Source organism: Hyaloscypha bicolor, assembly GCF_002865645.1.
Source record: "Hyaloscypha bicolor E unplaced genomic scaffold K444scaffold_206, whole genome shotgun sequence".
In the NCBI taxonomy this organism is placed as follows: domain Eukaryota; kingdom Fungi; phylum Ascomycota; class Leotiomycetes; order Helotiales; family Hyaloscyphaceae; genus Hyaloscypha; species Hyaloscypha bicolor.
The window spans coordinates 234,966-262,947 of NW_020194708.1; the positions used below are offsets into that span (position 1 = coordinate 234,966).

Consider the following 27,982-nt stretch of genomic DNA (forward strand, 5'->3'; position numbering starts at 1 on the left):
CCTCGTTCACGTGATACCCCCCCCCTTTTCTTCATTCTCTAACCTTTAGCAACCTATCTGTATTCTGTTTCATAGTGAGCTAGATTAACAACGATCTCAGCGGCCATCTTCACCCTTCCACAGCTACAAAAAGGTGACATTCACTTGAACAAATTGGAACTTCGCTAATTGATTGCTTTTCATTATATAATGACATTACGAGTTCCACGAGTCGGTCGGAGTATACCTTTCCAAATCAAACAACTCTAGATCAAACCTGAATTACATCTTTCTTTCAAGGCAACTGTCAAACACCTGTTTGTTTTTTTAGGTTCAGCCCGTTAAAACATGACTTTGCTCGAAACGAGTCAACCACACCCAGATCCGCAAGCCACATCCCTCTTGGTCAAAACTTCGCTCACCACCAAGACAGAAGATCATGGATTCACGTGCAGACTTTGTTCTGGGAGCGTCAGTGATGAGGATATGCAGGTCTATGCCGAGAAGGCGATTTATGATGATCCGCGGAGTTACTGCGATACGAGATATAAAATTGCTGGGCAGTGGTATTGTAAGTTTGGATTGTTCCCCTCGGAGCTGGAAAATGGGAGTTATTAGAGATATTGATATAAGAGGAATCCCCAAAATCATAGCCGCGTCCCGAACACTTGCCACCGAAGTTGTGTCCCCCACAAACAAAGAGATCATTTTCAAGTTACGGCAAGGACAAAGACCCAAACTCATTCCAACTGAAAAAATAGCCAACAGCCTGGTGAGCTCGGCACTGGAAAAGGTGGGCGGGGAGGAACAAGTGGTTTATCACAAAGATATGTGGAATGAGAAAGATTGCAGCCACGAGGGGCTGGGAAAGGTGTTCTAGACATTGAATGGAGACCACCTAATAAAGATCACTCAGCCGCCGGAGACTCTATAGATTCAAAGCCTTTGGGAGAGATTTGAATTTTCTGACAGGACTAGGTACTCTCAAGTCAATCTGTAAATATACAAGCAACATTCTCATTAGGCCTACTCTATGCAAGATTCATTCGTCTCTATACTCCTCAAGCACTGTAAACCATCCTCGATGGTAGCATTGCGATGAAGAATACCCTTCTATATGCAAGTGCCCAATTTCTCTATCGCAGAAGGTTCACCAATCTTCGTCTGCAGATCACGCGAGACGATAAAGATATGCTATTCTGAAGGGAGCCCACAATCGTTGCCGTCGTCTGTTACGGTTGCCCGAATCCAAATTATTCCATAAAAAAGAAAGAGGGTGCCAAGAATCCCGAGTGTAAAGTACAGGATATGTTTTCAGCCTTTTGCAACCCGAGGTTAAAACCTGCTTTCGTTGGTAGTGCCGGTCTTGCTAATATTAGTACTCTGACTGCTTCCCAACCAAATTTGAATGTGTGCAACCTAGATAAGGAGACTTAGTGTTTGTCTAGTTGCAGGCTTTGAAGGGGTAGATAAAAGTGACGAGAAAGGAATTTGGGGTTTGCCATACCGCCAGGAGAAACATAGCAAAGCCAACACCCAATGGAATGACAGCATCCCAAACGCCAAAGGGTCGAGGCCCGCACTAAGGAGAATAGCCCATGAGAAGAAGGCCGTGCATAACGGAGCCATGACGATTGAGGGTTTCACATGGGCCATCGCTAGCGACGTTCCCTGAGCCTTCTGCTGCGCTCCTGTGGCATCTTCACGTTGGGCGGGAGAAAATAAGAGAGGCGCTGTAGGATCGTTCGCAGACCTGGGTCTAGGTGGTCGAATGAAAATCCGTTGGGCATACTGAGCTGTTGCTTGAAGTTGCTCCATGATCAGGATTGAGTGGGTGGCCTTGTGGTGCTCGAACTTGACACCATGCGGGAAGTTATTGCTATTTCTGGGCGTGTGGTAAATGTTCAGGTTGTTTGAAGTTAATAAAAACGCAGATTTGAGAGGATCCGGTGATATTGAAGGCTGTCGGGTGTGGTAGAAAGCGCCTCAGCGCCCGGAATAGTAATGGCGCCCCATGTTCACTCCCGAAGGAAGCGGGCTTACCAGCAACATCAGGTACGAAGCTAAATGAAGGGAGATGGAATTTTCCGCGGCCAAGGAATAGATGTAGGTGTAGTCATATAGATTATTGGAAGACACTTCAAAAACAGCAGCAGGAACAATCTCTTACTGTTGGCCTTGGCTTTCTAACAATTGTGTTGTCCTGACATGGAAACTCATACAGCACTTTGCATACCATAATCGATATAATTTTCAACGCTGTCGCCACAACGCTCGAAATTGCCCACCTTCATGCCCTCCATCCTCACCCACCTCCCAATTCTCCAAAACTCCCTCAAACAACCAACCGCCAAGCCCGGGTCTATCAACCCCAAGCCTGCCCCACAAACAGCCATCTTCCTCTTGACCCACTTTCCCCATCAATCCTTACCACATCCCGGACAAGCCACCAACAGGATCCAGAGAAAGATACCGGGCATCTGCTTCCATTTCTGCAGAGGCACGACTGACATTAGGAAATAGAATTCATATAGGAGAGGTAGAGCCCAGAGTTCAGAGAGTTGGGTGTGAGTTGCGATGGCCTGGGCATATAAGTGCGCTGCACGACGGATCATGGAAGTTACCGGATCAGCGGAGGGGTTGGTAAAAGCTATTGCGTCAAGAAAAGTGGTTACAGTTTGCTTATGAAGCCCTGAACATTTGTCAGCTGGCTACGAAATCTATTGCACCTAAACACGGACGGGCATATTCGGAGCACGAAACTTTTGAGGCGCAGGGAAAGAGAATACTTACAGGCCGCTGAAGTTTATATCGTGGAAGTGTTAGATCCTGCCGATGAGGGAGTTACTGAGATAACCAAACAACGCACATCATCCAAAATCCGGGCTGCAGCATCTAATATCTCCAGGTTTCTCGGTCATCCCAGAACGTGGTGGTGTACTCTAGGAGTGAGCTTCTCAAACAAACTTCGTATTCGAGAGGTAGCGGGATATCCATGTCTTTGGCGACATCTGAATCCTGAAAGCACAAATCGCGGTCGAAACAGCAGGCTATTTCAAAATCTGTGCTTCGCGAGGTCAGTCTTTGAAGAGTGGGGGAGGGCGATGATGTTACAAGATTAAAATTTGCTGCAGCGTAGTGTCTTTCAGGGCGTCGAGCCCACCAGACAATGTGAGCATTTGCTGTGCTCCTTGCAGGTGGGCCCAGAGGCTGTTTGTGTTTCCCCGCCACCACTGAGCATCCGTGTTAGATGCGATTCAAATGTAGGAAAATATACTGAAAGAACTTACTTCAACGAGGACGAGATGCATTACAGCTGGTAGTATTTCTACGGCTACTACGCTGAACTCGTCCTCTAGGCGTTTGTTCATGTGTGGGAGAACACTGGCTTTGATACTAAGGGTCTCAGAGGAGACGTGTGGTTGGAGGCCTGACTCCGCGGATTGGGTGCAACAAGCCATGAAGATAGCCATGTTTGATAGAATCCATGGTACGATGTTCTCCACAAATGAAGGAGGGGTCGTACTCCCATCCAGTGAACACATGTTAGGCACCACGACATGATGAACTTGGGTGTTGGTCAGCATCGTGCAAGAGCGTGTAGGCAGAGTGAGTGACGTACAGAAGTTTAAGCGCTCAGCGTTCCGGGCAGGAGAATTGATGCAATTTCCTCCGCAGGCAACCTCTACAAAAGACCCGAAACACCGGACTGGTCTCATGCGAGTAGAAACTTGCTGATCAGTACTAGTAGTCATTGAAATTGCACTGCCAGAGTGACGTCCCGTCGTTGCAGTGCTGGGTCCAGTTTGTCACACACTTTGATCACCTCATGCTCCGTCAAACCAGAATTGCAGTCTGGACGTGGACATGGAGTGACAGTACGCCTGACACCGATGCCAAGATCTAGTCCTAGGGCTGGATCCAGTAGATCTTGATCAAGGGCTGAGGAGGAATCTCGCACAGGGCTCGACGGTGTTGAGTCGCCTGTGGGGCCTGAAAGGCTTGAGCTTGAAGCTCGACTGGTGCTACTTCGAGCATCCTGAAGGTTTTGGCCACGTTGCTCGCAGTCTTTTCGGGTTGGCTTTGGCAGAAATATACATGGTACCGGCGGATACCGCTTGAAGCAACGTTTACATGGCCCCTCTTCCCTTGGGCAGCACTTTGGGTGCAATCAGCAACCGCTCAGACCAACTGGGAGTGATCACACGCCTTCCGTTTCCGCTTTCTGCATTCAGTGCACGACTTCTGTGCGCGCCCTTGGCGGCGATATGTCGCGGGAACCTCTCATGTTTGCATCTTGATACAGTAGGAGAACGGTCGTTGACATTCTCCTAGCGAAGGGAATCTCGAAAAGGATATGTATTCAAGAGCCTGAACTGCTTTTTGGCGCCGAGGTTGGCCATGTTCAGCTCAGCTGGGGTGCAGTAACGGCCATGACCAATGGGGAGAAGTGATTTCAGCCACGACCCGAAGGGGTACATCAACCCAAGTAAAGCTCAGGGGGTACCTCGAATTTTGTGAAATCCCCTCGATATCAACTGTTGGATACGCGATACGCAGTAATGCAGGGGCCGTCTAGGCCCCCCTATTTTGGGAAGTTTTATGCTCGATGAAAAAAAAGTTCCCCGCTTGCTTAAGGCTCCTTCTGGACCCAGAACGCACAGCAAGATACTAGGCTTACTGAACCCCTAGGAACATTGCAGGTTTGAAGCGGGAAACATTGAAGGGTACGCAAAAGCCCGCCGAGCATGAAGATACAACATCTATTATTCAATACAACATTACCTCTGGAATCGTTTCCAGAATTGCCACCCATGCCCCTCCCCAACGCTATCACTTCTTTCTCTTTTTGTGCTCTTGTCTCGACCACGTACCCTCCAGTAATATATCGGGACACCGATTCCAATGAAGGCGACGACCACAACTGTCTGTAATGGTTCCGCGAATACAGCTCTGCTGAGCAGGAACAAGCTCACGCAGCAGAAGATTATTGGCGTTGTGATCCAAGCTCTGTACGGCCTTTCCAAATTCGGCTCTCTGACTCTCAACACGATGAGTCCAAGAACAGTAAGGAAGTAGAAGGTGTAGCCAGCGACTCCGTAAAAGGTGAGCAGGGTTCCGAATTCACCGACAAAAATGTAGCATGTTGTCAATACAGCGTTGAGAACCATGGCGTTTATGGGTGTGAAGAAGAGGCCGGTTTCCTCATCGCCAAACATCTTGGCAAGTTTCTTCGAGGCCCAGTTGCGAGTCCGTATTGTATTTAATCCCCTTTCCTCACTCCTCCAGGCGCCGATCTTTCCAAATATCTCGGGGAGATAGCCCTCCTTGCCTGCAACGTAGACCAATCGTCCGGAAGTGAAGGTTGTAGCATTCAAAGCACCAAAGCAGGATGCTGACACGATGAGAGCCAATATCAGGGAACCGATTGGGCCAAAGACTTTGCTGCCGAACATGACCGCAACGGTATTGGAACCATTGATTGCCTTGATCGGCAAGACGAAGAAGTAGGCCACATTCGCGAGGATGTATGAGAGAATTACGAGGGGCATGGCTGTATGGATAACTCGCGGAAGGTCTCGCGATGGGTTCCGGAACTCTCCCACCACATAATTTGTCTGCAGCTATTAGTTAAGGAGAAGAACTAGTGGTCTCGTACTCACATTATCCCAGCCATCAAAGGCCCAGAGCCCAGCATAAAGGGCCACTGCCCAAGAAGATGCATTTGTTGACGTCCCTTCAAACCAACCAATTGTCTTCCAGTCTTGATTCGCCTGACCCGATGCTGAAAACCCTGTAACCGCAACCACAATGCCAATGACCGTAACGCCGAGCAGTGCAACAAACTTGAAGAACATAAACATGTCTCCCATCCTAGTTCCCAATTTCGTAGATATACAATTCAACAATGTGACCGCAAATAGCCCAACCAACGCCACTGACTTGTTGATCCAAGAGCTGACACTCTCTGCTTCTGCACCGATCGCTGCTCGGACGAGGTATTCCCCCATGATGATGGATATGATGGCTGAAGATCCAGGCTTCAAGACCATCACCGCACACCACGTGAAGAGAAAACCAAAGAGCTCCCCGAATATCTTGGACAGGTAGACCTGCGCGCCTCCATTCAGCGGTATTGCCCCTCCCAGCTCCGCAAAACTAGACGCCCCCGTCCATGCCAGCAGTCCAGCAATTGCCCATACAATCAATGATGCCCCTGGCGATCCAGCATTGACGTTGACCTGGCTCGGCGAAGAGAAGATTCCGGACCCAATTATCAACCCAACGATGAGCGACAACCCGTTCAAGTATGTCAATGTCTTGTGCTTCTCTAGCGAAACACCTCCCAACGCGGTCTGGTCATTCGATGCAGATATGGGGGGCCCTATTGGAGCATAGCCATTTCCGGTGGTGGAGGATAGGGGGAAGAGATTCGAGGCAAAGTCGAATGTGGAGGAAACGGAGAAGGATCGATTGTGAGGTCCTGGTCTTCCACCCGCAGCAGGATTTCGATCATCGAGGGGGTCGTCTTCTTCTAGGGACAGCTTTCGGGATGAAGATATGCCGGGTCGAGAGGAGGTTGAGGAGGAGGATGTCCTTGGACCGGGAGAGCTGGAAGCCAGGCTGGCCAGTTCAAGAGAGTCGCGCGCATGCGGTTGAAGGTTTGAGTAGGGCCGCGACATGGTATTCTTTTTTTTCTTGCTATTGCATGTGCATTCTCTTTGGCAGGGGAGAGGAGCGATTCGTGAGGCTGACGTAGCTATTGTGGTATCAGCATGGCGGTCGTAAGAAAATATACAATTATACGGTCGTGGGCGCGGAATGGAATGGGCCAAACTGTGTACTTGAAGACTCGGCGTAGCGAAAAATGAAACGGTAGAAAGATGCTCACAGACAGGGCAGGTTGTTGTCGTGTCTTGGGTTGGCTTCTTTTCCTTTAGTTGTGTTGGCGTGGAAATTCGTCTGATTGGTCAAGGAATTTGCACCTTCAACAGCCTCGCGTGACAGCAAACACCAACATCAACGTCGACAATGAAGCTACTCCCATAGCACACAATGTTGCAACGAGATCATGAAGAGGACAATTGGCACGCATGCAGGTCAGGCGTGGGCTCGGCCTGGGTGCGGAAGAACTCTCGGCTGTAGTCAACGCCTTTTTTCGATGTTCGTCGGTAGATGGTATAAATCCAACCCCAACCTCAACCTCCCGGCTCTCGATCGAAAATGGCAGCTGGAATGGCAGAGCCGAAGGACGCAGAAGCGCTGGGGGAAGTGGACCCTCTTTCCTGGCGCAAAAGAGGTAGAGCCAGAGGAGAGCAAGAGGAAGATGTACATCTTACCAATGTTTCCTTACCCATCAGGGGACCTTCACCTTGGCCATCTACGAGTCTACACAATATCTGATGTTCTGGCACGATTTCGGCGTATGCAAGGCTACGATGTTATGCATCCAATTGGTTGGGACGCATTTGGACTTCCGGCAGAGAATGCTGCCATTGAACGGGGCATTGAACCAGCCTCCTGGACCAAACAGAATATCAAGAGGATGAAATCACAACTGCAGGCCATGAATGGCCACTGGGACTGGGATAGAGTGCGTATGCTACCACTCTGGATAGTATACCTCTGACTTGGAAGCAGGAGTTTGCGACCTGCGATCCCAGATTCTACAAGCATACTCAACATCTCTTCCACCTCCTACACGAAGCTGGCTTTGCATATCAAGCGGAGTCACTCGTCAACTACGACCCCGTAGACAAGACAGTGTTAGCAAACGAGCAAGTGGACGCTAATGGATTCTCATGGAGATCTGGAGCCAAAGTCGAGCAACGGATGCTGAAGCAGTGGTTCTTCGATATATCGGAGTTTAGACAGGAGTTGTTGGACGGCCTGGAGAACCTGGCAAAAAAGGGGGGCTGGCCCGAGAGAGTTCTGGCAATGCAGAAGAACTGGATTGGAAAATCGACAGGAGCTCGAATAAAATTCCCTGTTGTGGCATACGGCCAGCAGACCCATTCGGACATTGAGGTATTCACAACTCGGCCGGACACAATATTCGGTGTTCAATATGTTGCTCTTGCATCAACTCATCCTATTGTTCATAGTTTGGCAAAGACAGATGTTGAGCTGCAAGCTTTCTTGGATACAATTCCTGCACTGCCCTTAGATTCAAAAATTGGGTATCTTCTACCCCACGTCCGAGCACTGAACCCCTTGGCGTACGAGGAATCAACACCAGATGCTGCTAAAGCTTCGTTACCAATTTACGTGGCGCCATACGTTCTGGGTGACTATGGAGACGGAGCCGTTATGGGAGTTCCAGGACATGATACCAGAGACCATACCTTCTGGAAGCATAATCGTTACGACGACCCTGTCAGGATGGTCATATCTCAATCACCAGATGAGGCAACCATCGCGCTGAACAATGAGCCCTTTGTGCATCATGGGTACCTCACAAAACACAACGGCCCGTACGCTGGGCAGACCACTTCGGATGCCACCAAGAATATCATCGCTCTGCTGGAGTCTAAAGGCCTTGGCTCCAAAGCAGAAACCTGGCGTCTTCGAGACTGGCTGATCAGCCGTCAGCGCTACTGGGGGACTCCGATTCCTATGATACATTGTGACGCGTGTGGCACTGTGCCTGTTCCTAAAGACCAGCTTCCAGTGGAACTCCCTCCTGTAAAGGGGCATTGGGGCGAGGGGAGAGCTGGCAATCCCTTGGACCATGCTCATGACTGGGCCAACACTACCTGTCCGTCATGTGGAGGAGCTGCGAAGCGAGACACTGACACGATGGATACTTTTGTTGATTCGAGTTGGTACTTCATGAGATTTCCAAACCCAAAAAATCAGGAAGCACCCTTTTCGCCCGAAGCTGCAAATGCCAACCTCCCCGTTGATCTTTACATCGGCGGCGTGGAACATGCCATCCTGCATCTGCTTTATGCGCGCTTCATCTCCAAATTTGTGGCTACGACACCACTCTGGCCCGACGGTTGGAAGTTTGCGGGAGAACCGTTTAAGGAGGTCTTGACCCAGGGTATGGTTCACGGAAAGACGTACACTGACCCCAAAACTGGACGGTTCCTCAAGCCGGATGAAGTTGACCTGACAGATGCTTCCAGTCCTTTAATTATTGCCTCCGGAGAAAAACCCAATGTCACGTTTGAGAAGATGTCGAAATCGAAGTACAATGGAGTGGATCCCGGTACATGCATGGCAAAATATGGAGCTGATGCAACCAGGGCTCATATTCTTTTCCAAGCTCCTGTTAGCGAGGTCCTGGAGTGGGACGAGGAGAAAATATCCGGGATAACTCGATGGCTGCGTCGACTCTATGAATTCATCAGCCAGAATTCGGTGGATTGGGCGATGGTAGTTGCAGCTTTGGAAGAAGATCTACCCAAAAGTTACTTTATGAAACGGCACGAGATGCAGGAGACAGTGGGAGCGATGCTGAAGAATCCAAACGCAAGGAGCATGAGTTTCAGCCGCCACAATCGCAGGAAGCTGGTCGATGTCACGGAGAGGTTGAAGACCAATAGCCCCAAGCTTTTCAACGAAGACAAGAAGCTGTGGCGAGCAGTCCAATTGACAATCAGCAACGTGACTGAGTCGTACGAGAAAACACATTCTCTAAACACGGTTGTTTCCGACCTGATGGCGCTCACCAACACCATCATAGACCATGGGAACTTTGCCATCAAGGACGAGGAGGTCAAGGACTGGGGCACCGACAAGTTTATCACTTATCACGCAACCCTAGAGCTGCTCAAGATGATGGCTCCTATCACCCCTGCCTTTGCGGAGGAATGCTGGGCCATCCTTCACGAACGCCTGCCCTCTGCTTGGGTAATCACGCTTGCAAAACTTGCGAATCGCCTCAGACCACGCACAATTATATACCCCAAATCAGATGGGTCCGGAAAGTCGATCTTTGACGAGCCGTTCCCTACCACGGATGGCACTTTCGAAATGCTAGCTCCTGGAACACAGTCGTGTGCTGTGCAAGTCAATGGGCGGTTGCGGCTTGTGGTTGAAATTCCTGCCCTCCCAGCGAATTTGACGGGTAAGGAGCTGGAGGAGTGGATCGTGAAGGAGATCTTGGACACGAAAGAGGGGAAGGAGAGGCTGCAGGGTGGGCAGTCGATGTCTGATATCAGGAAAGCGACCAAGGTGATTGTTGTAAAGGGTGGGAAGACCGTAAATTTTGTTGTGTAAAACACAAGTGTAACTATACCCAGATTCTCCTTTCGAAAATAGACGTCAAAGGCCCTCCTTCTTTGCTCGGACTTGGAAGTCAACTCCGCATCTGTGAGTCATCTTCTATTCGCGGAGGGACAGGAAGCGAGGTCTCCTTTTGACATGGCTTCTGATTGGCACCGGACGAAACCCACCTCTCCCCACACCGCTTTCACATTTTTATCTCGCCTCCCATTCCGTACCACTCGCCAATACATATGTTTGAATAAGCCTATTTCCTGCCATCCAATCGATTCAACGGTCGCGTAAGTTCCCTCAACCACCGCATCAAAAGCAGATTCTAACATCAAACAGTTAGCTCAGTTGGTTAGAGCGTGTATGTTTGACTTCACACTGCAAGTCCGACGCACCACTAATAGATAAATAGGGTGCTAATAACGCCAAGGTCGCGAGTTCGACCCTCGTAGTGACCAAGTATCAAACTTCCAATTTCTCTTTTTTCCAATTTTTTTGACGTCGTGCATGTGGGTTTGGGGAGCGGGTCTTCGAATCTTGGCTGGGATTTTGTCGACTTGCTTCTCCACTTCATGGCAGAGGAGGGGAAGAGGAGCAGAGGAGCAAGGAATATTTGGCTGACATAATGTACAAGTGTATTAATTATTGAGTACTTCCAAAATCATCGTGGTATCATTATATATACAAATCCGCTTTCCATTTTGCCTCTGTCAAATCAACGCGTTCCTATTTTCACATCGTAGACCAAGCCACTATCATCTTCCATTTAGTGAAAACTTAAAATGTCCCAGTAGGATTGTTATTGTAAGGCTGATGAGTCCTCACATATCCATCATTTGCCGCCCCTGGAGTGTGAGTAGTAGCCGTGATCTGGTACCCATGAGCCGGCACGCCACCAGCCTGGTTTCCATACGAAGTGACATTGCCATACTTGTTTAATGGAGCTTCACCCGCACCCACGGCCGTGGTATCCGTAGTATATGAAGTTCTGAAATCCGCAGGTGTAGCGTGGGTGGGCAGGGCATCGGCATTCTTTTCGTACATGCTGTTGCGCTTCTGCTTGCGTTGCCAGAACTTGCGCTTGGGAGAGCCAGCTGTGTACCCGTTGTTGGGGGAGGGGCCGAAGGCCTTCTCCTTGCGGCGGTGCTTGATGAGGCCGAGTTCGACTGGGATAGAGAGCAGGAAGAAAACTCTGTATGATATCAGCATTTGCTCGAGTCGTCTTTCTACGAGGAGCGGCGAGAACTTACACAGCAACGATAGCCACCGCAAAGCAAGCAGTCTCCAGTCGACAGGCTGTGTGCAAGCTCGGAAGTCTTGTGAATCCGCCGTTTCCTTGAGGAACCGTGTTGTCGTTGGTGTTTCCACTTCCGAACGGAGTGTTGACAAATCCCCTGCAGCTTCCATCACCACCGCGTGTCGCATACGCCACATAGATGAACGCTCCGCAGAAGGACAAGTCAAGGAGCATTCCCAGAAGGCTGAAGAATGCGATGCCGCCGAGACAGCACACCAGGAGCAGGGCGAAGATTGTGTAAAGGACGGCGGCACCGGAGATACCTTCAACGGCACGGATGTATGTGTCGATGTGCAGGTCGTGGTTATGCAGTGTTGCGAGGAAGTAAGAGAAGATCGCAAGGATTACAGCGGCACAGCCGAATTGGATGAAGCGGAGGACGAGGGAGAGAGACTTCAGGGCGACGCCTCCAAATGCCATTTTGGCTGTCGTTATGTTTATTTGGTGTGGAGAGTGGTGTTGATTGTCTTCGCTGACGCTTGACAGAGAGCTTACCGTAGATGGCGAGAAGCGAGGGGAGACAGTAAGGGTTTATGAAGCAGGTTGAGATACGAGCTCGGCAGTGATCACACAGCGCAGAGCAGCAAGCGGGCCAGGGCATGGCATCACATCACATACCAACCACTCAGAGCAGGGAATTTAGCTGCAGATGCCTCTCGCGGAGTTGCCTAGTTTGCGTCAGGTGCCCGTTCTCGGTACTTTACAACGTATTGGTACCTCATTGGAACGTTCGGTTCGATTGGGGCTTGGATTCAGGGTCAACGCCTCGATCCCGATCTGATCGCGGTCGTGGACTCGTGGCGCGGCATGGCGAAAACCCTGAACTGAAAAACGACGGCGTGGAACTACGGAGGTGCCTGGCAGTCTAGAAAGATGCCATTCCCGAGTTCTTTGGCTCTTGAGATGTTTTGCTTAAATGATTATTCGCTGTTTCGAGAGTTAGCAGCTCTTAGCAGGGACTGGTCGTTGAAGTTTTGAAGCTGGGTCGGCGGGGAACGATCTCGTTCCGTGGAAATACGTCATGGATGCAGGGGTTGCGAAGAGATCAACGGTGTGGCTGTGGCCTGGATCAGCCACCGACACGTGCAACGGCAGTTGGGGGCTGCAGGGTAGCGATAACTTCACGATGAAGGGAGTTCTAGATTGGCCTTTTGGTTTAAATAGTGTTACAAGCTTTCAGAAACCTGTGAAAAATCAGGTTCTGCTTTAGATGGCATTTGAGACAGGACTTCCAGCTCAACACCTTTCTCCACATCGTCGATGGTCAAGGAACGGACGAGCAGGCGCTCGAGGCTTGATCGTCTATCCGTACTACATTGTATCGAACAACTCTGAATCTATGGATCTAGGTGACAAAACTGATGTCTTTATCATTAATCGTACAGTTATAATGCCCCCCCACCTCTTGCCGTCGACGCAGTGCATGCCTCCTTTGGTCCTCTTCCTCCAAAATGGCGTCCTCTACTTCGTATGGAAAGCCTTCTTGAAGCCAACCAACGTAACACGATACCGAACATCATTGACCTTAACCTTCTCAACAGCCTTTTTGCAACCAGCCTCCGAGATATCAATCTGCTCGATCATCGGGTGGAGATTCTTCTCGCTGGCAAGCTTCAACATCTCCAAAGCCTCCTTCTTGCTTCCGATGTGGGAACCACCGATGGAGCTGCCATTGGAAGTGAAATCCTGGGCCATCATCTCGGGCAACGGTTTGTCTGGGAGACCAACATTGTGGAAGGCACCGTTGACGGCAAGCGTGCTCATGTAGGTTTTCAGGTCGAATTCGTTGGTCATATCGGCGCAATTGAGGATGAAGTTGAACGTGAAAGCGAGAGGCTTGGCCCAGTCCTTGTCTTTGGTGGACACAAAGTGGTCCGCACCAAGTTTGAGAGCTTCTTCCTTCTTGCCAGGAGTGTGGGATAGAGCCCAGACTTCCGCACCCAAACCCTTGGCCCATAAGAGAGCAAAATGCCCAAGACCACCAATGCCAACGATTGCAACCTTCTTGCCTGGGCGTGTGCCGGCACGTTTAAGTGGAGAGTACGTGGTGAGGCCAGCACACATCATGGGGCCAGCCTCGTGAGAGGGCATATTGTCGGGGATTGGAAAGACGAATTGTTGGTGAACTCGAGCGTGCGAAGAGTATCCTCCTTGAGACCAAATTTGGTTGCCATCCTTATCCTTCATCGCCTTGCCGCTGTCCGCTCCGCCGATATTGTATGGCGCGCCATAGGTATCTGCAAAGTTAACAATGATTCGACCACGGGACCATAGTACACTCACCAACCATGTGAGGGCAGTAGTTCTCATTGTCCGACTTGCATTGGGGACATTTCATGCAAGATTGTACCTGAGCACCGACGCCAACACGGTCTCCAGGCTTGATTCCCTTGACCTTTGGCCCAACACGCAGAACCTTGCCGATGATCTCGTGACCCACGCAGATGGGAGAGACGGCCAAATCCCCCCAGCCTCCTGTAATTGTGTGAACATCAGAGCCGCAAACGCCACAACATTCACTTTCGATATCGACATCATTATCTTCGAATACCTTGGGGGTGAACTACAGGATTGTCAGTTATTCGTCGATTGACAACATTGAATTGGGACATAGAGATTCGTAGTCTCAGCAGTAGTTGGAACTTTGAAGAACTCTTCTTGTCCCCTAAGACATTGAGCGCGAAAGTTCCGGGATGATTGCTGAATGGATAGACATGCAATGATCGGGAATTCGTCGTACCTTCTCCTTGGTGAAGTCGCTCCATTTGTCCTTGGAGTGGATCACGAAACCCTCGAATTGCTCTGGTGCTGATGCCATTGTGGTTGATTGTTCAGTTTTCTGTTTCTTGGTAGGAGAGCGTTCGCTGGTCATGTTGGATGGGATGGGGTTTTGTTTTGCAGTGGGAGGCCATTAATAGCATTTCTTGATGTCAGAAAGTCCGTTGCACTTTCGAACGGAAGGTCTAGACGAGTCTTCGTATATTTGGTGACCTCAGTGTTCTTCTCACATGCACCTGCCATTTTCGAGGCGAGTGCCCCTCCAAATCCCTCCAAACCCTTCCAACAAACAGTGGAGACGCGTCTTAACCCCGAAATTGTGACCATGGAGGGGTCGGAATAAACGCCGATGGGATTTTCAAAGGGGCAAATATCCGTCTGGACTTCAGACTCATGACATCAACAACACATGTGCGTTGATGCGTTGAAGAGTGACGTCAAAAGATGCCTCGCTAAGCAATATAGAATCAACGATGTGGGAGTGCATGAGACGATGCTGTACTGTACGAGATGAAAATGAAACCTAAGCTAGGGGGAAAAAAAGAATAAAATAAAAATAAAAACACGTGATGTTGAAACAACGAGATAACGTGGAAAGGGGCCTCGATTCGAATAAATCAGGTGACCTCTTGTAGTCTGAGAGAACCGCAGTCTACCTCAGCCTAATAAGTGCGGGGCAGCGGGGAAAGTGCAGCTTCCGTTGAAACTCCCCAGGTTTCGTAGACCATACCATCTTCTTATTGAAACATGGTACTTTCCGTCGATCGTTTATTCCTTATTGTAGCAAAGGAGATCACGCCAGGTCCTGACATGATTCTTATTCCATTCAAGCTATCAACGCCACCAAGTGGATTGTGAAAAAAAGAAAGCTACCGATGGTCTGGTCGGCTGATGGGAGGTTGAGAACGTAGGGGTGATCTAGAGAGGAGGCGAGTGAGTTAGTTAGTTGTATATACTTCTCGGCTCGTGAGGACCTTGATGGCGCGCCCGGAGGGGCTCACCTCACCCACGTCTCCCGTGATAACTCCCGTGACAGGGTTGGGGGTTGACACCCCGGGACGACCCCGTGTCCGTCTTTCTGTCGCCGGCGGAACCATAACCCCCCGTGGTGGCTGGCCGTGGACGGGAGATCGGTCTCCTACACCGCCGTGCTCTCCATCTTCAAATGTCAACTGTCTCATCGGCGACGCCGCAGTCTTCAAATACCTTACTTCGTAACGGCCGCAATCACATGTCGTCCTCTTCACGTGCCCTCTCATGAATCAGCGACGCACGTCCCTTTTGTCCGGCTATGTTCGGATATTGCACTCCCTCTCCTCCGTAATTGGAATGCCGTCGTCCAAGCCGAGCTACGCTGGCCCCACTGCGCCGAGAGGCCCCTGCAGCGCTGCACTGCAAGTGCACGACTCGCGTGCAGGATCGCGAGGGCATTGTCGGGTCCGATGGGGGGTTGAGAAGGAGGAGATCTGGAGGCGATGAGCTGTGTGGGTTGTGGGAGTGAGAGGGGTGGAGAAATGCCGAGTTTTTGGGGGTGGGGGGAGTAAAGGAGACGCACTTCACGTGAAGAATACAAGCCGTGGTCAGGTGTAATTCTTATGGAAGAGTGAAGCAGGGGATGCTGTTTGAAGCTGACTCGCAGCTGCTGACACGATTCTCGAATCTCGAATCTCGACTCTCGACTCTGGACGCTCGAAATGCGTGCAGGCATGACGACGTTTCTGTACCACCCCAAAATATCGCCAATCTGGAGGGGCAAAATTCTGACCCGCATTGCCCGCACCCCCCCCCCCCCCCCCCCCCCCCCCCCCCCCCCCCCCCCCCCCCCCCCCCCCCCCCCCCCAAGGCCCCAACCCCAACTGTCCCTCATCCGCACCCCCTCGTCAGTCGCGTATCGGAAAACTAGGACGGGAATAATTCTGCACTGGAGCCTGGAAGTGCAATTTATTCCGTTTGCAGCCGATCTCTGATAGTAAGTTGGCCTACTTTGCCTGTACACTGCGTACTCGTGCTCTTACGCGAGCACGGAAATTAGCAAACAGCCGTCTTTGTTACGGTTTCTCCCGGCGGGGCGTTTCGAAATATCGGCCATGCCCCTCTCGCAACACCAGCGGGATTTCATCTGAGGCCCGCCCTCTGGAGAAGTGGGCTGCATCCGTTGCTCCAGGCCCTCTCCGCGCAACGAGGCGCGCCTTGGAGGGGGTCTAGGGGTGGAATGTTACAAACCGTCGAAGCCATCGATGCCATCGCGGGGCTTGGAATTCGAAGCAACATATATCATTGGCACTCCAACGCCGGAGAGTGCGGAGAAGGCGAACTAGCGGGTATGGGACCGTCGAGCCAAATTGGTTCCCAAAGTGGTTCCCAAAGTGGTTTGTATTAATATTTTAAAAAGACTCGGGCCATTTTCATGAAAGGACTGCAGGTCTGCAACTCTACAGACTTACAGTATTTGAACGCCGGGACTTCGAGTGACGGCCGTATCCACATGCACGCTCTCTCACATGCGCGGATGAATTGTTGTCAGAATCGAATCTGACACCCTAGGGCCGTCAGGGCAGACAAGCGCTCGTCATCCTGGCGGCGGTACTGCAGTGGCCGCGGCACATGCCTGCGTCTGCTGAGCGCTGAGCAGTGAGCAGTGAGCACTGAGCACAGAAAAAAATTAGAGAAACAAAAACTCAAAGCTGAGAAGGGATCCCGGTCTTGCCCTCATCCGTCCTACCGTCCTACGCTCGTAACTCCCTCCCCATCCTGCCCCCCCTGCCCGGCCGCCATTTATTCCTTCGAGCCTCATGCAAACTAGCCTTGCACCGTAGGTGGCACCATGCAGCTTCCATAATCCACATGCCCCAGAACGTTGCCGCTGTTGTTAACTTGTTTGGAATTGAGCTGTTCTTAGTTCTTAGTCGACTAGTCCCTTAGTCCTTTTTCTCCACACTGTGACTAACCTTTCTGTGACTCGATGGCGGTTTTCTCCATACTTTCCGAGCTACCTGACCTGCTTGCTCTCCGCCCGCCTTTCTACTTAAACATGAGGTCACCCTCCGGTTTTGCGGCCGATCCTAAATTTTGGCTCCTCGATGTCAGTTTCTGCATTGTGTGGCTTTCCTCCATAACTCTGTTCTTCGAAGTTGAATATATTTGTTGCGCGTGTGCCTCGACCGAATCACATGCTTGACCTTGCTCTCGCCTCACCAAAGCGCCGTCGACATCATGAGTCCTGCAGAGGCAACCTCAATAGAGCCCAACGGCTCCAATGCCTCGCATTCGCCAAGCTCGACCGATTCTGGCTCGAAAAAGCGCGGGCAGGCGACTGCGGGCGTTGACAGCAATGGAAACCCAAAGCCGGTCAAGAGGAGGGCGGCGAAAGCTTGCGCTGCGTGCAGGGCAAGAAAGGTTCGATGCGATGTGATGCAGAGATACCACATCACAGCAGACGGAGAAGTCACGTGCTCTAATTGCACGATGGATGGCATTAAGTGTGTGATCGAGGAAAGCAAACGCCGGAAGTATGTATTTTGAAGAGTCTGGAGAGAGGTGGGGCTGATTGGAAATAGGAAGCATTTGAACGGCGAAAGCGCGACTCCGGTCCCAACAACGCTCCCAAACAATGGAGCCCTTCGCAATTGGGGAAATGGGATTGTAAACCCTTCAGACATCACCAATCCAGAAGCTAGAAGGTGGAGCGGATCAACTGCCATGTCAAACGATTTAGGAGGCGACCAGTTTACCGATTCCCATGTTCCTCATCCAATATGTAAGTTTGGGAGAGCTGGCATTGCTTGTAGAGCTAACATGACGAGAAAGACCAAAACGTAACGAACCAGATCAATAGCCGTGAGATCTTGAGGAAACAAAGCTATATTCCCGCTCCTTTCGACGCCGACCCCACCTACGCACTCCTGACATCCGCCTCCATCCATGGAGACAGAATGGCCACCCGACTGGGTACGCCGCCACTACTTCCTGCACCAATGCTCAAACACAAGCTTCCGGAATACTTAAAACCACTCCCTCAGCGTATGACCTCTGTTGACATCGACTACCTGTTCGCGAAAGGCGCATTGTCGCTCCCCGAAGATTCCGTACGAAATGCACTCTTACGAAGCTATTTGGAATACGTACATCCTTATATGCCATTGATTGAGGTCCACGAACTCCTGCAGATCATAAACGATGGAACAGGAGAAACTGGACGGATCAGCTTGTTGCTTTTCCAGGCAATTATGTTCGCTGGGACTGCATTTGTAGATATGGAATATTTGAGGGCAGCGGGGTACTCAAATCGGAAGGCAGCGAGAAAGGCATTCTTCCAGAAAGCTAGGGTAAGCATTTTATGGTTTGAGATTGAGGTTTGTGCTAACATTTGTAGGTTTTGTACGATTTCGACTACGAAATAGACCGCGTTTCTCTCGTGCAATCTCTCCTCCTTATGACCTATTGGTACGAAACTCCCGATGACCAAAAAGACACATGGCACTGGATGGGCGTGGCAATTTCCCTAGCACACACAATCGGCCTGCACCGAAACCCTGAGAAATCGAACATGGAGCCTCACAAGAAGAAGCTATGGAAGAGAATATGGTGGTCCTGCTTCATGCGCGACCGCCTTGTAGCGCTTGGAATGCGCCGCCCAACCCGCGTCAAGGACGAAGACTACGACGTCCCCATGCTCACCGAAGACGATTTCGAGATCCAGCCACTCTCTGAAGACATCGCCATCATCCCCATGGACTGCACCTTAGTCCGAGACGCGGAGGCTCAGCGGCAGCTGGCGCAGATGTGCATCGCGAAAGCGAAGCTCTGTCTCTGCATCAGCCACGTGCTGAGCGCGCAATACTCGGTCCTGGTGAAGTGTCAGGGGATGCAAGGCCAGGAAGGCAGCACGAGATCGAGCGTCATGTTGTTTCCCAAGAAATTGGATCAGACAGACGAGGTTCAGCGCTGTGATGTTGAGCTGAGTGATTGGATTTCCGAACTCCCTTCTTCTTGCGCCTATTCCAACGACCTTCAAGATGGAAACAGTGGAGCTCCGCTCTTTGTGCAGAGATCACTGCTTCACATGGTGTACTTCACGACTCTCTCTGCACTACACAGACCCCAAGTTCTCCCCTCAGCAGCAACCTCGCAGCCCGACTCATCTCGAGAGCTGCAAGACCTGTCACGCAAGAAGGTACGCGAAGCCTCCCGCGAGATAACCCGCATATCCCAAGATCTGCACACCCGAGCTCTGGAAAAGTATCTCCCAACCACAGGCGTCACCGTCCTGCTCCCCGCAATCATCATCCACCTGCTCGACATCAAGTCCTGCAACGACGAAGCACGGCAGGCAGCCATGGACGGCTTCTGCCAATGCATGCTCGTCCTCGAGAAGCTGCGCGATAACTACGCATCTGCGGACTTCGCGACGCAGTTTTTGGAAGCTGCAATCCGGAAGGCGGATATCGATGTCGTGATGTCGACTTCGAAGAATCTCTTCCGGCAAGAGGATATCCAGGCCGCGCTGTCGAGTGATAAAGTGAGAGAGCTGAGAGAACATGCTAAGATGGCTGCTATGAGAAGGACACCTCCTCTGAGCAGTGAACAGGACTTCAGACCTGACTTGCATGGAAGCGGTATGATGGACATCGGGATCCCGATCGGACGGCCCATTGACCCTCACCACAACGCTATCTCGGCTCACACTCCTCCTGACAGCGACACTACGATGTCGACGCACGAAGGGATGAATGACTATCATCAGTTGAACCAACCTTTGGATCTGAATACCGTCTATAACACAGAAATTGTCGATTTGAATGATTTCTTGAATTTCGATAATGGGAATGAGATGTGGAATGTTCCATTAGAGGAGGGGGCGCACGGTGAGAGTGGGGGGTTCTTGGACTTGAATTGGATGGATCAGGCGCCGGGGTGGAGTAGGTTGAATAGTCCTGAGAGAGATCTGTTTGCGCAGTCGGTAGAGGTGGAAGGGATTGCCTAGATTGGTTTCGGTCGGTTGTAGGATATGGCGTAATGATGGATGAATATGGCATAGATAAGATTTGGCTTCTGGGTCCTGCGTATACCCATTGGGGATAAGAGCGACGTCCAATTCGTTCTGTAAAAAGCTGCAATACATTTAATGCTCGTTACAATCATCCATTGATACAGTAGTACTTCCTCGGATCTTCGCCGTATCTCTTACCCGAGGTAGAAGACTTGGGTGGGTGGCCTTCCGTCCCTACCCGTCAATCACCTCTGCAATTCCTCAAAGCATACAGCCAAACTCCAAAACGCCAGCAACCCGGGTATCATCCCTCCCTTCCTCCTCTCAAATCCCATGCCAGTGCTTTCCACCAGACCCATATCCTACTTCCCTCTCCCCTTCACAGCCGTCCTTTTCACCTTCGCCTTAGCTCCCTTGTCGACCTCCTTCTCCGCCTTCTCCCTGTCCACAAAATCCCTCATGATCTCTCCAAGAGCCTCATTCCTCCGTGTGATAAGCATCACATCATCTGTCGTCACTGTTGTGCGGCCTGCATGGCGAGAAAAGGACTCGAGGTCTTGTGCTACGTTCTCTATGACCGCTGTTAGCCAGAATCCGACGGGGGAACAGGGAGGGGAAGCTGGATTGAAGAGAAGATGCTCGCAGGCTCGCAAGGGAGGAGGGAGGAGAGGGAATACCAATCTGCGCCCAAGCCATCTCAGTCATTGCACCGATGAACTGCGGAGTTGCTGTTGTATTGAGTCTCGCGGTCTCCTCGTCGACGATCTTTCCGATGCTGAACCAGAGGGAGGCCTTTAGGCGCTCCATTAGGGCTTCGTCTTGTGACATCTTTCCTGCTCTGCTCAAACCAGTATTTGTGAACAGAGGTGTTGGGTTGACGTTGAAAGTAGGATCGGAGATGGAAGTGGGAGTGGAGGAAGTCGCGTCGGGGAGACGCGCTTGCCGATGTTTTGCCGAGCCGAGAGTGCCAGTTCCCGGGACCGAAATATTTCTTTTTATGAGGCAGAAGAGGGAATTCCCGCAACCTTTCTGGCTCACCATTTTCAGGGCTCGCATTTAAATCCACGTCTCCCATTCTTTTGTCCTCTCCATTCTCCCACCAATTTCTTCGTCATCCGCACTCCGATCGACGCTCCGCGAAGGAGAACCCCGAGCCGTCCGAACAACCTCGACCTCGAAACCGACCTCTTCCGCATCTACGCAGCGCAATTACGTTTCCGATAGCCCATCATGGATCAAATCATAGAGCTTGCCCAAATGATCGTCGCCCAACTGAACACTTGGTACAACAACTTCACCCGCAACGCAATCCACATGTGGGACGACATGACGCTACTAAAATACATCCGACTCGTCGCCATCGTGGGTGCCTATGCTCTGTTGCGTCCCTATCTCATGAAATGGGGCGAAAAACTACAAGCTAAAGAGCACGAGAAAGAACTCGATCCATACGAGATGGCTACTGCGGATGGTAAGGATGGGAAGGGGAAAATTAGTCCGAATCAGTTGAGAGGAGCAGGAGGCAAAGTGGTCGAGTTGGAGGTGAGCGATAGTGAGGAGGAGGGGGAGGGCACGGCGGCAGATGTTAAGTGGGGGAAGAAAGCGAGGAAGAGGCAGAGGGCTGTGGTTAAGAAGATTTTGGCGGATGAGGAGGAGGTGAGGAGGCAGTTGCAGGAGGATGATGAGGATAAGGATATCCAGGAGTATCTTGTGGATTATACGCCTGGCGAGGATGGGTGGTAGGGACCTGAAGGGTGGAGGGTTGTGTGTATATTGGGAGGCGTGTATTGTACAAATGGGATGGGAATTGGGAGACAAGGTTTCCTTTAGCATCCGCTACGATTATGGAGGCATACGGAAGCTTCGGGGCGGCCCTGAGAACCGACGGAATCTCCAGAGAGTCGCTTTGACATGGAGATGGCCTTCTCATGGCAGAGAGGGGGGATGCTCGTGGAGTTTGGCCAGACCAAGGCAGCCAGAGAAGAGTTCTCTTGCTGCTTAGCATCCCGGGCGGCAACAGCGGTCTTGGTTATCATTGGGAGGCGCGTTTGAAGCTCAACCCGAGTTCCACAATACGAGAATGATACATTTTCTCCCAACTGGCTCCCACTCTCTTGCCCCTCACCCCCCTCACCTGCAACATTGCCGAATAGCCTCTCTCTTGGTAGTGGGGCGAAGATAGAAGCCCGAAAACGTTGAAGGCGGTGCAGATCATCAGAGTTTTTCAGGGACCTCCGGGCCTCAATTCGCTGGAATGCGGGGGCGAATGGGCGCTGCAACCGCACGAGCAACAAATGGGAATCCAGCAGCTGCGGATGATTGCATGCAAAGCATCTGAGCATGCCGCGAATGATGTGAGCTGAGATTCCAAAGATGTTCCCACCGCCTTTTTGCGGATCTTCCGCGGCCTCGATCGATTCGATGCTGCTGTGGTACATGGTCCCAGTCGTAGTGTTTTGGTGAAGAAAAGTGACATCGTGCTCTAAGCTTAGTAGTGGGGGGCTCGATGCACCTTTGCGACATGCTAGACGCCTCGTTTCTCGCACAGCCCAAGCCCGCTCCAACAGTCAAGGCTGCATCTTCAAACGCCAACATCCCACCAGAAAGGCCACCGAACGATCGACTACGATAATGTGTTTGACAACTTTGACAACTTTGACGACTTGATCTCTACATTTGTACTTCTCTATCCTCCTACCCATCCATGGACCGCGAGCTGCTCGAGCTCTGCCAGCCTCACTAGCCCTCAGGATCGACCATGGAGGCTCCTTCCCAGAAACGGGACATCAATGAGCTCCTGACCACGGGATACTTCAAGACAACGAGGGGCAAGAGCCCGTCGGGGTTTGTGCTTGCTTCTTCTTTATCGCGCTTGGCTAATATTTCCTTTGCAGAGCTCCTACCTCGAGCAACGCGCACTCATTCCTCGCAGCCTCTCACGATGCCCCCCGCCAGCGCAGTCAAAGTCGAAACCGAAGCCCTCGCAGACGACTGCCTCCGCCTCCTCAGCCTTTCGTAGAAGACGAGCTGAAATCTCTGGCCAGAGAGTCCTCTGCTTCTATAATTCCCTCGTACGACCCCCCGCTGCGGGGTATCATCGAGCAAAATCCGATTATACTCGAGGCTGGTGTCACCAAGGACGAGGCTGCCAGATTACAAACACAACCCTGCCCTGTGGAGAAGGACACAAACCCGGAAAGACGATTCGTATTGATCCCCAAGTCCGATACATACTCTCCGAACGAAGCAGAAGAAGATGAACCGATGCGGAGGGAAAGGGAGAGTGTGACAAAAGGCAATCCGATCAGTCATTTACGCCCAGAGCCTCCAAGGCAGGAGGAAAGAAGGGATACAGGACGCCCACCTATCGAGAGACGAAGAAGCCGGCAAGACCTGCCATCTCTCGAGACAAAAATCCCCAGAGAAATACCGCCACAATACCGCCGAAGCACCTCTGCTTACGCTTCGAGTCCCAGAGATAATGATCGGATTCCCCAACCTAGCCCCTTTCGGAAGTCAGAATCTCTACTGCTGTCACCAGAGATTGCCAGGGGGAGCAAGGATTATTTCGGACAACCTCTCTCGCGCCATGACAGCCATGGTGCGCGAACTCCCACTCATGTTGCAGACAAGCGGGCCAGCGGGGGGAGTTACTCGGCCCGTCCCGTAACACCCACATCCGAGAAACGCCCCCATGGCGAGTCTGGCACTCGATCAAGGAGAAATACAGGGGAAAAGATGACGAGGCCCCAGCAGTTGTCGGCAGAGTTTAGTGACAAAAGATCGGAGAGACAACATTCGCCGAATTCGGCTCGCTCATCAAGGTCTTCAAACCAGTCCGCGAGGCGGTACTACAGCAGTAGTGAAGATGATATCGCTGATAGTGGCTCGGACAGAGAACGCAGACGGCGTGGGGACACCGGCAATGGGCATGACAGACGCCGTCGATCTCCGTCCAGATCTAATAGGTCGTCAATTGAGGTCAAACCTCTGTCTGTGACATCCCCACTACTACCTTCACCGAAAGTCTCACCAAGCCAGATACAAAGAGGAGACCCATTTGAGAGGAGTGAAATATTTCCAAGGGATCCACGAAACAGAAGGAAAGATCAGAACGATTCGCGAGATGTGTCTCCCTTCTCTCCTGCAGAGGATGCTCCACGTGCAGACCGACTGAACCCCATTGATCCTCGACCTTCCAAGTCTCGCCAGCCAAGTGCAGGCCCTTCTACAAAGGCACCGGCGCCGCCTCCGCACTTAGTTCCGATTCCAATACCTTCCAATATCGGTCTTCAATCACCTGGTGATACGAGAAAGACACCCACATATGCATCTTTTGACGATAAGACACCTGCTGCGTCTATGCCTCCGCCGACAGCGCCGTACTGGCAGCCGCCACCATTCCAACCAGGCAACCTTGAAAAGCCGGTTGGCTCTTATCGCCGATTCTCAGAAGATATTGAGAGAGGCAGCGTTGCACCATTGCCTTCTTGTCCTAGAATAGCCCCCAGTCAAGGACGAACTGACTGGCTTACCTTGCCTCACTGTCCACGCTTCGACATCTGTCCTTCTTGCTTCAACTCAATCATAGCTCCGACAGAATTCCGGCATCTCTTTATCCCATCACCTCGTCGCTCTCCAGATACCGAAGTCCTCTGCGACTTTGGGAGCTCGCCGTGGTATCGAATCGCGTGGCTGCTGACACTAAAGGAGAAACGTAGAGATCTGAAGCTATTCTACGGACTCGCTGACATCGCTACGAAAGTCCAGCCCTGTCTTGGTAAACACGAAGCAGTCCGGCAATGGCATTCCATCATTGATCCTAAGACACGGGCACCTGTTCCGGGCTTCAGTGTCTGCTACAGCTGCGTCAAGAGCGTCGAGACACTTCTTCCAGCACTTCGAAAAATTTTCGTCCAAGTAGATTCCCACAGATCGACAACAGGCCCTCGCGTCTGCAGCTTGAGATTCGACAGCAAGCGCTTCATCGAGTATTTCGACGCTCTCGAAACGACAGCAGACAGAGCAGACTACGACGACCGCGATCCCGATATGCGAGACGTTGCAAGCCTCGCTCGCAGAATGGCAAGCATGCCCGAATGCCAACACGACAAAGAGCTCATCGACCGCAAATGGCATATCATCACCCAGCTACCTGAGTTCACCGTCTGCGAAGAATGTTTCGACGATGTCGTGGAGCCGGAACTGGAAGAGCGGAAAGCAATTCCTCTCTTGTTCAAGCAGACGTTACAGCGGATCCCGAAGGCGAGCTGTCAATTGTATAGTACGAAGATGAGGGGGATCTTTAGGTTGGCAGTTGATAGTGATGATTACAAGTTGTTGGCGGCGAAGGCGAGGGAGCGAAAAACACTTGAGTTGGCTTACAAGGCGAACGTTGCGGAGTTGAGGAGGAGTAGGGGGGGTCCGATTATTGAGAATGAGATGAGGCGGATCGCGGAGGAGTGGAAGAAATGGGAATAGGTTCGGCGCTGGGGCTCTTGGAATCAGGGTAGGAGAAAAGTTTACAGGGTATAGTAAGTATTGTTGGGATAATACAGGAATAAAGAATTGGTACTCTGAATTATTTTAAATTTTATGGACTGTTCCGCACTGTAAGTTTGATATTTTCAGTGTCATATTCCCAGTAATGCTAGTAGAGCAACGAGGAGCAAGATTGATTCAATATCTTTGTGTTCACTTCAAGGGGGCGAAGTCTCCTGGTGTGTGTGAATCCCTATTCTGCCCAAATTCTATGTTCACGCATGCTTTACCCTGTCCGCCGGCACATAAGAAGAAAGCTCCCAGTTTCCAAAATCCCAACCAGGATTATTCTGCTCCGACCGCACTGAAATTCCACTTGCCAAAGCTCGTCAACAGTCTACTGAGGTACAGAACTCAACGTCTTCCGCAATCTCTTGCCAGAGACAGCGTTATCATCCACCGCACTCGCGCTCCTCTTCTTTGTCTTCGCCGGAGTTGCTGTAACAGAAATCAGCTCATGTATCGCTATCTCTACATCCGTAAGGAGAACTTACCCTCAAAATCCAGCGCTGCGTTCTCCGGCTCCCTTCTCGCAGCATCTTCCTCAAACATCTCCTTCAACCCCTTCAATTTCTCCTCGAGAGCACCAGCCTCTCCTGCCTTTGGCTGGGTGGCTCCTGGGAAGCAGTTGCGGAGGTGGATGAACTGGATGCGGCAGTACTTTACAGTCTCTTTCTCCTCGGTTGACAGCTCAGGAGAAGCGAGCAGGATATTGAAGGCATCCACGACAGAAGTTTTAGTATTGGAGATGGTGTTGTGTGGGATCGAGGTCCTGAAGGCTCCGTTCTTGAAGTTCTGGTCGTGGATGCCTTTTGCGATGGCGTTTTGGAGGGAGGAGAAGATGGAGGAGGCTTTGTAAGGGGATGGTTTGTGAGTTGGGGTTGACATCTTGTGGGGTGTTGGGATTCACGAAGCTTCGGCCTTGAGATGAAGTCGAATGGTTATCTTGAAATAGGAGCAGAGTTGTGCTTTGATGGAATGTTGTAAGTTGTAGAAGGGGTTGGGCTGGGTCCCTCTGGCTGAAAATACAAACCGTTTGGCCAGAGTGAGGGATTGAAATTTAGGACTGAGATTTAAAAGGACTGAGATTTAAAAGGACTGAGATTTAAAAGGACTGAGATTTAAAAGGACTGAGATTTAAAAGGACTGAGATTTAAAAGGACTGGTTTAAACATGCGGTTGGGAACGTCTCAAGATCCCGCAGATTCACTTCAATATAAAGGAAGCATTTTGCATAGTAAGAGTTGTTACCTTGATTCTATTACCAGCAAGTGCCTGATACAAAATCCACTTGTTCTCAATCCCCGGGGCACCCTACCCAGCCGGAACTCGAAAATTCTTAAACCCACATCTGTTGCCAAAGGAAATTGCCCGTGCCTTTCCTTCGAGACTTTTTCACATCAAGCCACCTCCCATAGCTTTGCTCGAGCCATCTCCAGCGCCCTTATTGTTCTGCGTCGGCTTCTTGGTCTTGACTGTGGAAGCTGCAAATCCCACGTCAGTTATTCTTCGTGACAAATGCTAGAAGAAGCTCGAACCGTTGTTGGTCATCATTGCCGTGTACTTTGGAAGCTCAGAGCTGTCGGGAGAGAGCGAGAATTGGCCAACAATGTACTTCGTGTCGCCGTTTTTCGCCGCGTGGGTGAATCTCTGTGTCAGTCTTGCCTGGGGCCTGAGGTAATATTCCGCCTTCCAAGTGCCCATATCATCGCCGTCATCGAGGTTTTCGGTGTACCAGACTGTACCGTCTGTCTTGACTGTCTCGACGAGGAGCGGAGGGACGTATTGGCCACGAGCATTTGCATCTTTGGCAAAGACCTCCTCGAACTTCATGCCGCTTTGTAGAAAATACAGAAAGTTCTCGCCGCTTGATTCCTTCAGTCCTGGTTCCTCCGATTCAACGTAGTATTTTCGGAGGGTGGACAATTTGCACTTCTCGTCGTCGGTTGGTAAAGTTGAGCCGATCAAGATATCAAGTGCTTCGACGAAGGGAGTGTTCTGGGAAATCTTCTCTTTGAAAGCACCGTCCTTGTACGAGAGCTTGTGGATACCGGTCAACATCGAATCTCGCAACCCCTCGAGGTACTTGTTCTTTTCGAATGCCATGCTGGCAGCCTGCATTGATTCTGAGTTAACGTCAGATAGATGTAGCAGAGAAATATTCGGAATAGAAA

At 51.0% G+C, this 27,982-nt stretch overlaps 13 protein-coding genes and 1 pseudogene across 14 annotated transcripts; 6 read left to right on the forward strand and 8 right to left on the reverse strand.

Moving 5' to 3' along the window:
• Positions 1 to 327: 327 nt before the first annotated feature.
• K444DRAFT_671125 (uncharacterized protein) lies at positions 328 to 904 on the forward strand (the record flags this gene model as incomplete). Its single annotated transcript, XM_024887719.1, has 2 exons — positions 328 to 550; positions 633 to 904. The coding sequence occupies 2 exons, from the start codon at positions 328 to 330 to the stop codon at positions 857 to 859; spliced, it is 450 nt and encodes a 149-aa protein (XP_024726041.1). The 3' UTR covers positions 860 to 904.
• Positions 905 to 2,688: 1,784 nt separating this feature from the next.
• K444DRAFT_301726 (uncharacterized protein) lies at positions 2,689 to 3,923 on the reverse strand. Its single transcript, XM_024871724.1, has 4 exons — positions 3,602 to 3,923; positions 3,270 to 3,547; positions 3,094 to 3,212; positions 2,689 to 3,046 (listed from the first exon to the last, which is right to left on the reverse strand). The coding sequence occupies exons 1-4, from the start codon at positions 3,732 to 3,734 to the stop codon at positions 2,875 to 2,877; spliced, it is 702 nt and encodes a 233-aa protein (XP_024726042.1). The 5' UTR covers positions 3,735 to 3,923; the 3' UTR covers positions 2,689 to 2,874.
• Positions 3,924 to 4,760: 837 nt separating this feature from the next.
• On the reverse strand, positions 4,761 to 6,662 carry K444DRAFT_549882 (uncharacterized protein; the record flags this gene model as incomplete). Its single annotated transcript, XM_024876487.1, has 2 exons — positions 4,761 to 5,597; positions 5,643 to 6,662. The coding sequence occupies 2 exons, from the start codon at positions 6,660 to 6,662 to the stop codon at positions 4,761 to 4,763; spliced, it is 1,857 nt and encodes a 618-aa protein (XP_024726043.1).
• A 350-nt stretch (positions 6,663 to 7,012) lies between these two features.
• Positions 7,013 to 10,277, forward strand: K444DRAFT_623078 (leucyl-tRNA synthetase). Its single transcript, XM_024882233.1, has 3 exons — positions 7,013 to 7,597; positions 7,654 to 10,123; positions 10,154 to 10,277. Exons 1-3 carry the CDS (start codon positions 7,142 to 7,144, stop codon positions 10,204 to 10,206), a joined length of 2,979 nt encoding a protein of 992 aa, XP_024726044.1. The 5' UTR covers positions 7,013 to 7,141; the 3' UTR covers positions 10,207 to 10,277.
• Positions 10,278 to 10,536: 259 nt separating this feature from the next.
• On the forward strand, positions 10,537 to 10,661 carry K444DRAFT_t42 (annotated as a pseudogene). The gene has a single exon. The product of its transcript is annotated as a tRNA-OTHER (tRNA).
• A 319-nt stretch (positions 10,662 to 10,980) lies between these two features.
• Positions 10,981 to 12,413, reverse strand: K444DRAFT_658048 (uncharacterized protein; the record flags this gene model as incomplete). Its single annotated transcript, XM_024886214.1, has 4 exons — positions 12,218 to 12,413; positions 11,454 to 12,168; positions 11,164 to 11,395; positions 10,981 to 11,133 (listed from the first exon to the last, which is right to left on the reverse strand). Exons 2-4 carry the CDS (start codon positions 11,918 to 11,920, stop codon positions 10,981 to 10,983), a joined length of 852 nt encoding a protein of 283 aa, XP_024726045.1. The 5' UTR covers positions 11,921 to 12,168; positions 12,218 to 12,413.
• A 382-nt stretch (positions 12,414 to 12,795) lies between these two features.
• K444DRAFT_623081 (GroES-like protein) lies at positions 12,796 to 14,788 on the reverse strand. Its single transcript, XM_024882234.1, has 3 exons — positions 14,241 to 14,788; positions 13,784 to 14,063; positions 12,796 to 13,737 (listed from the first exon to the last, which is right to left on the reverse strand). Exons 1-3 carry the CDS (start codon positions 14,370 to 14,372, stop codon positions 12,962 to 12,964), a joined length of 1,188 nt encoding a protein of 395 aa, XP_024726046.1. The 5' UTR covers positions 14,373 to 14,788; the 3' UTR covers positions 12,796 to 12,961.
• Positions 14,789 to 17,491: 2,703 nt separating this feature from the next.
• K444DRAFT_639022 (uncharacterized protein) lies at positions 17,492 to 20,261 on the forward strand (the record flags this gene model as incomplete). The annotated part of the gene is made up of 4 exons (XM_024884327.1): positions 17,492 to 17,787; positions 17,836 to 18,035; positions 18,086 to 18,603; positions 18,651 to 20,261. 4 exons carry the CDS (start codon positions 17,492 to 17,494, stop codon positions 20,259 to 20,261), a joined length of 2,625 nt encoding a protein of 874 aa, XP_024726047.1.
• A 368-nt stretch (positions 20,262 to 20,629) lies between these two features.
• Positions 20,630 to 21,095, reverse strand: K444DRAFT_649081 (uncharacterized protein; the record flags this gene model as incomplete). Its single annotated transcript, XM_024885538.1, has 2 exons — positions 20,630 to 20,838; positions 20,945 to 21,095. 2 exons carry the CDS (start codon positions 21,093 to 21,095, stop codon positions 20,630 to 20,632), a joined length of 360 nt encoding a protein of 119 aa, XP_024726048.1.
• Positions 21,096 to 21,524: 429 nt separating this feature from the next.
• On the forward strand, positions 21,525 to 22,010 carry K444DRAFT_549791 (DUF1531-domain-containing protein; the record flags this gene model as incomplete). The annotated part of the gene is made up of 1 exon (XM_024876482.1): positions 21,525 to 22,010. The coding sequence occupies one exon, from the start codon at positions 21,525 to 21,527 to the stop codon at positions 22,008 to 22,010; it is 486 nt and encodes a 161-aa protein (XP_024726049.1).
• K444DRAFT_301799 (uncharacterized protein) lies at positions 21,709 to 22,865 on the reverse strand. The gene has a single exon (XM_024871725.1). It carries the CDS (start codon positions 22,703 to 22,705, stop codon positions 22,094 to 22,096), a length of 612 nt encoding a protein of 203 aa, XP_024726050.1. The 5' UTR covers positions 22,706 to 22,865; the 3' UTR covers positions 21,709 to 22,093.
• Positions 22,866 to 23,025: 160 nt separating this feature from the next.
• K444DRAFT_649082 (uncharacterized protein) lies at positions 23,026 to 25,748 on the forward strand (the record flags this gene model as incomplete). The annotated part of the gene is made up of 3 exons (XM_024885539.1): positions 23,026 to 23,111; positions 23,162 to 23,550; positions 23,590 to 25,748. The coding sequence occupies 3 exons, from the start codon at positions 23,026 to 23,028 to the stop codon at positions 25,746 to 25,748; spliced, it is 2,634 nt and encodes an 877-aa protein (XP_024726051.1).
• A 397-nt stretch (positions 25,749 to 26,145) lies between these two features.
• On the reverse strand, positions 26,146 to 26,959 carry K444DRAFT_713511 (uncharacterized protein; the record flags this gene model as incomplete). Its single annotated transcript, XM_024888298.1, has 2 exons — positions 26,303 to 26,959; positions 26,146 to 26,246 (listed from the first exon to the last, which is right to left on the reverse strand). The coding sequence occupies exons 1-2, from the start codon at positions 26,694 to 26,696 to the stop codon at positions 26,146 to 26,148; spliced, it is 495 nt and encodes a 164-aa protein (XP_024726052.1). The 5' UTR covers positions 26,697 to 26,959.
• Positions 26,960 to 27,203: 244 nt separating this feature from the next.
• Positions 27,204 to 27,914, reverse strand: K444DRAFT_639027 (uncharacterized protein; the record flags this gene model as incomplete). Its single annotated transcript, XM_024884328.1, has 2 exons — positions 27,204 to 27,292; positions 27,347 to 27,914. The coding sequence occupies 2 exons, from the start codon at positions 27,912 to 27,914 to the stop codon at positions 27,204 to 27,206; spliced, it is 657 nt and encodes a 218-aa protein (XP_024726053.1).
• Positions 27,915 to 27,982: the final 68 nt, after the last annotated feature.

Coding starts and splice junctions, on each gene's coding strand:
- K444DRAFT_301726 (XM_024871724.1), bottom strand. CDS start 3,734: ATGACTACTAGTACTGATCAGCAAGTTTCTACTCGCATGAGACCAGTC. Junction 3,548..3,601: donor CGCTGAGCGCTTAAACTTCT/GTACGTCACTCA, acceptor CCAACACCCAAG/TTCATCATGTCGTGGTGCCT. Junction 3,213..3,269: donor TGCATCTCGTCCTCGTTGAA/GTAAGTTCTTTC, acceptor ACGGATGCTCAG/TGGTGGCGGGGAAACACAAA.
- K444DRAFT_623078 (XM_024882233.1), top strand. CDS start 7,142: ATGTTCGTCGGTAGATGGTATAAATCCAACCCCAACCTCAACCTCCCG. Junction 7,598..7,653: donor GTATGCTACCACTCTGGATA/GTATACCTCTGA, acceptor AGATTCTACAAG/CATACTCAACATCTCTTCCA. Junction 10,124..10,153: donor GGGGAAGGAGAGGCTGCAGG/GTGGGCAGTCGA, acceptor ATATCAGGAAAG/CGACCAAGGTGATTGTTGTA.
- K444DRAFT_623081 (XM_024882234.1), bottom strand. CDS start 14,372: ATGACCAGCGAACGCTCTCCTACCAAGAAACAGAAAACTGAACAATCA. Junction 14,064..14,240: donor GCGACTTCACCAAGGAGAAG/GTACGACGAATT, acceptor ACAATCCTGTAG/TTCACCCCCAAGGTATTCGA. Junction 13,738..13,783: donor CTACTGCCCTCACATGGTTG/GTGAGTGTACTA, acceptor TTAACTTTGCAG/ATACCTATGGCGCGCCATAC.
- K444DRAFT_301799 (XM_024871725.1), bottom strand. CDS start 22,705: ATGTACCACAGCAGCATCGAATCGATCGAGGCCGCGGAAGATCCGCAA.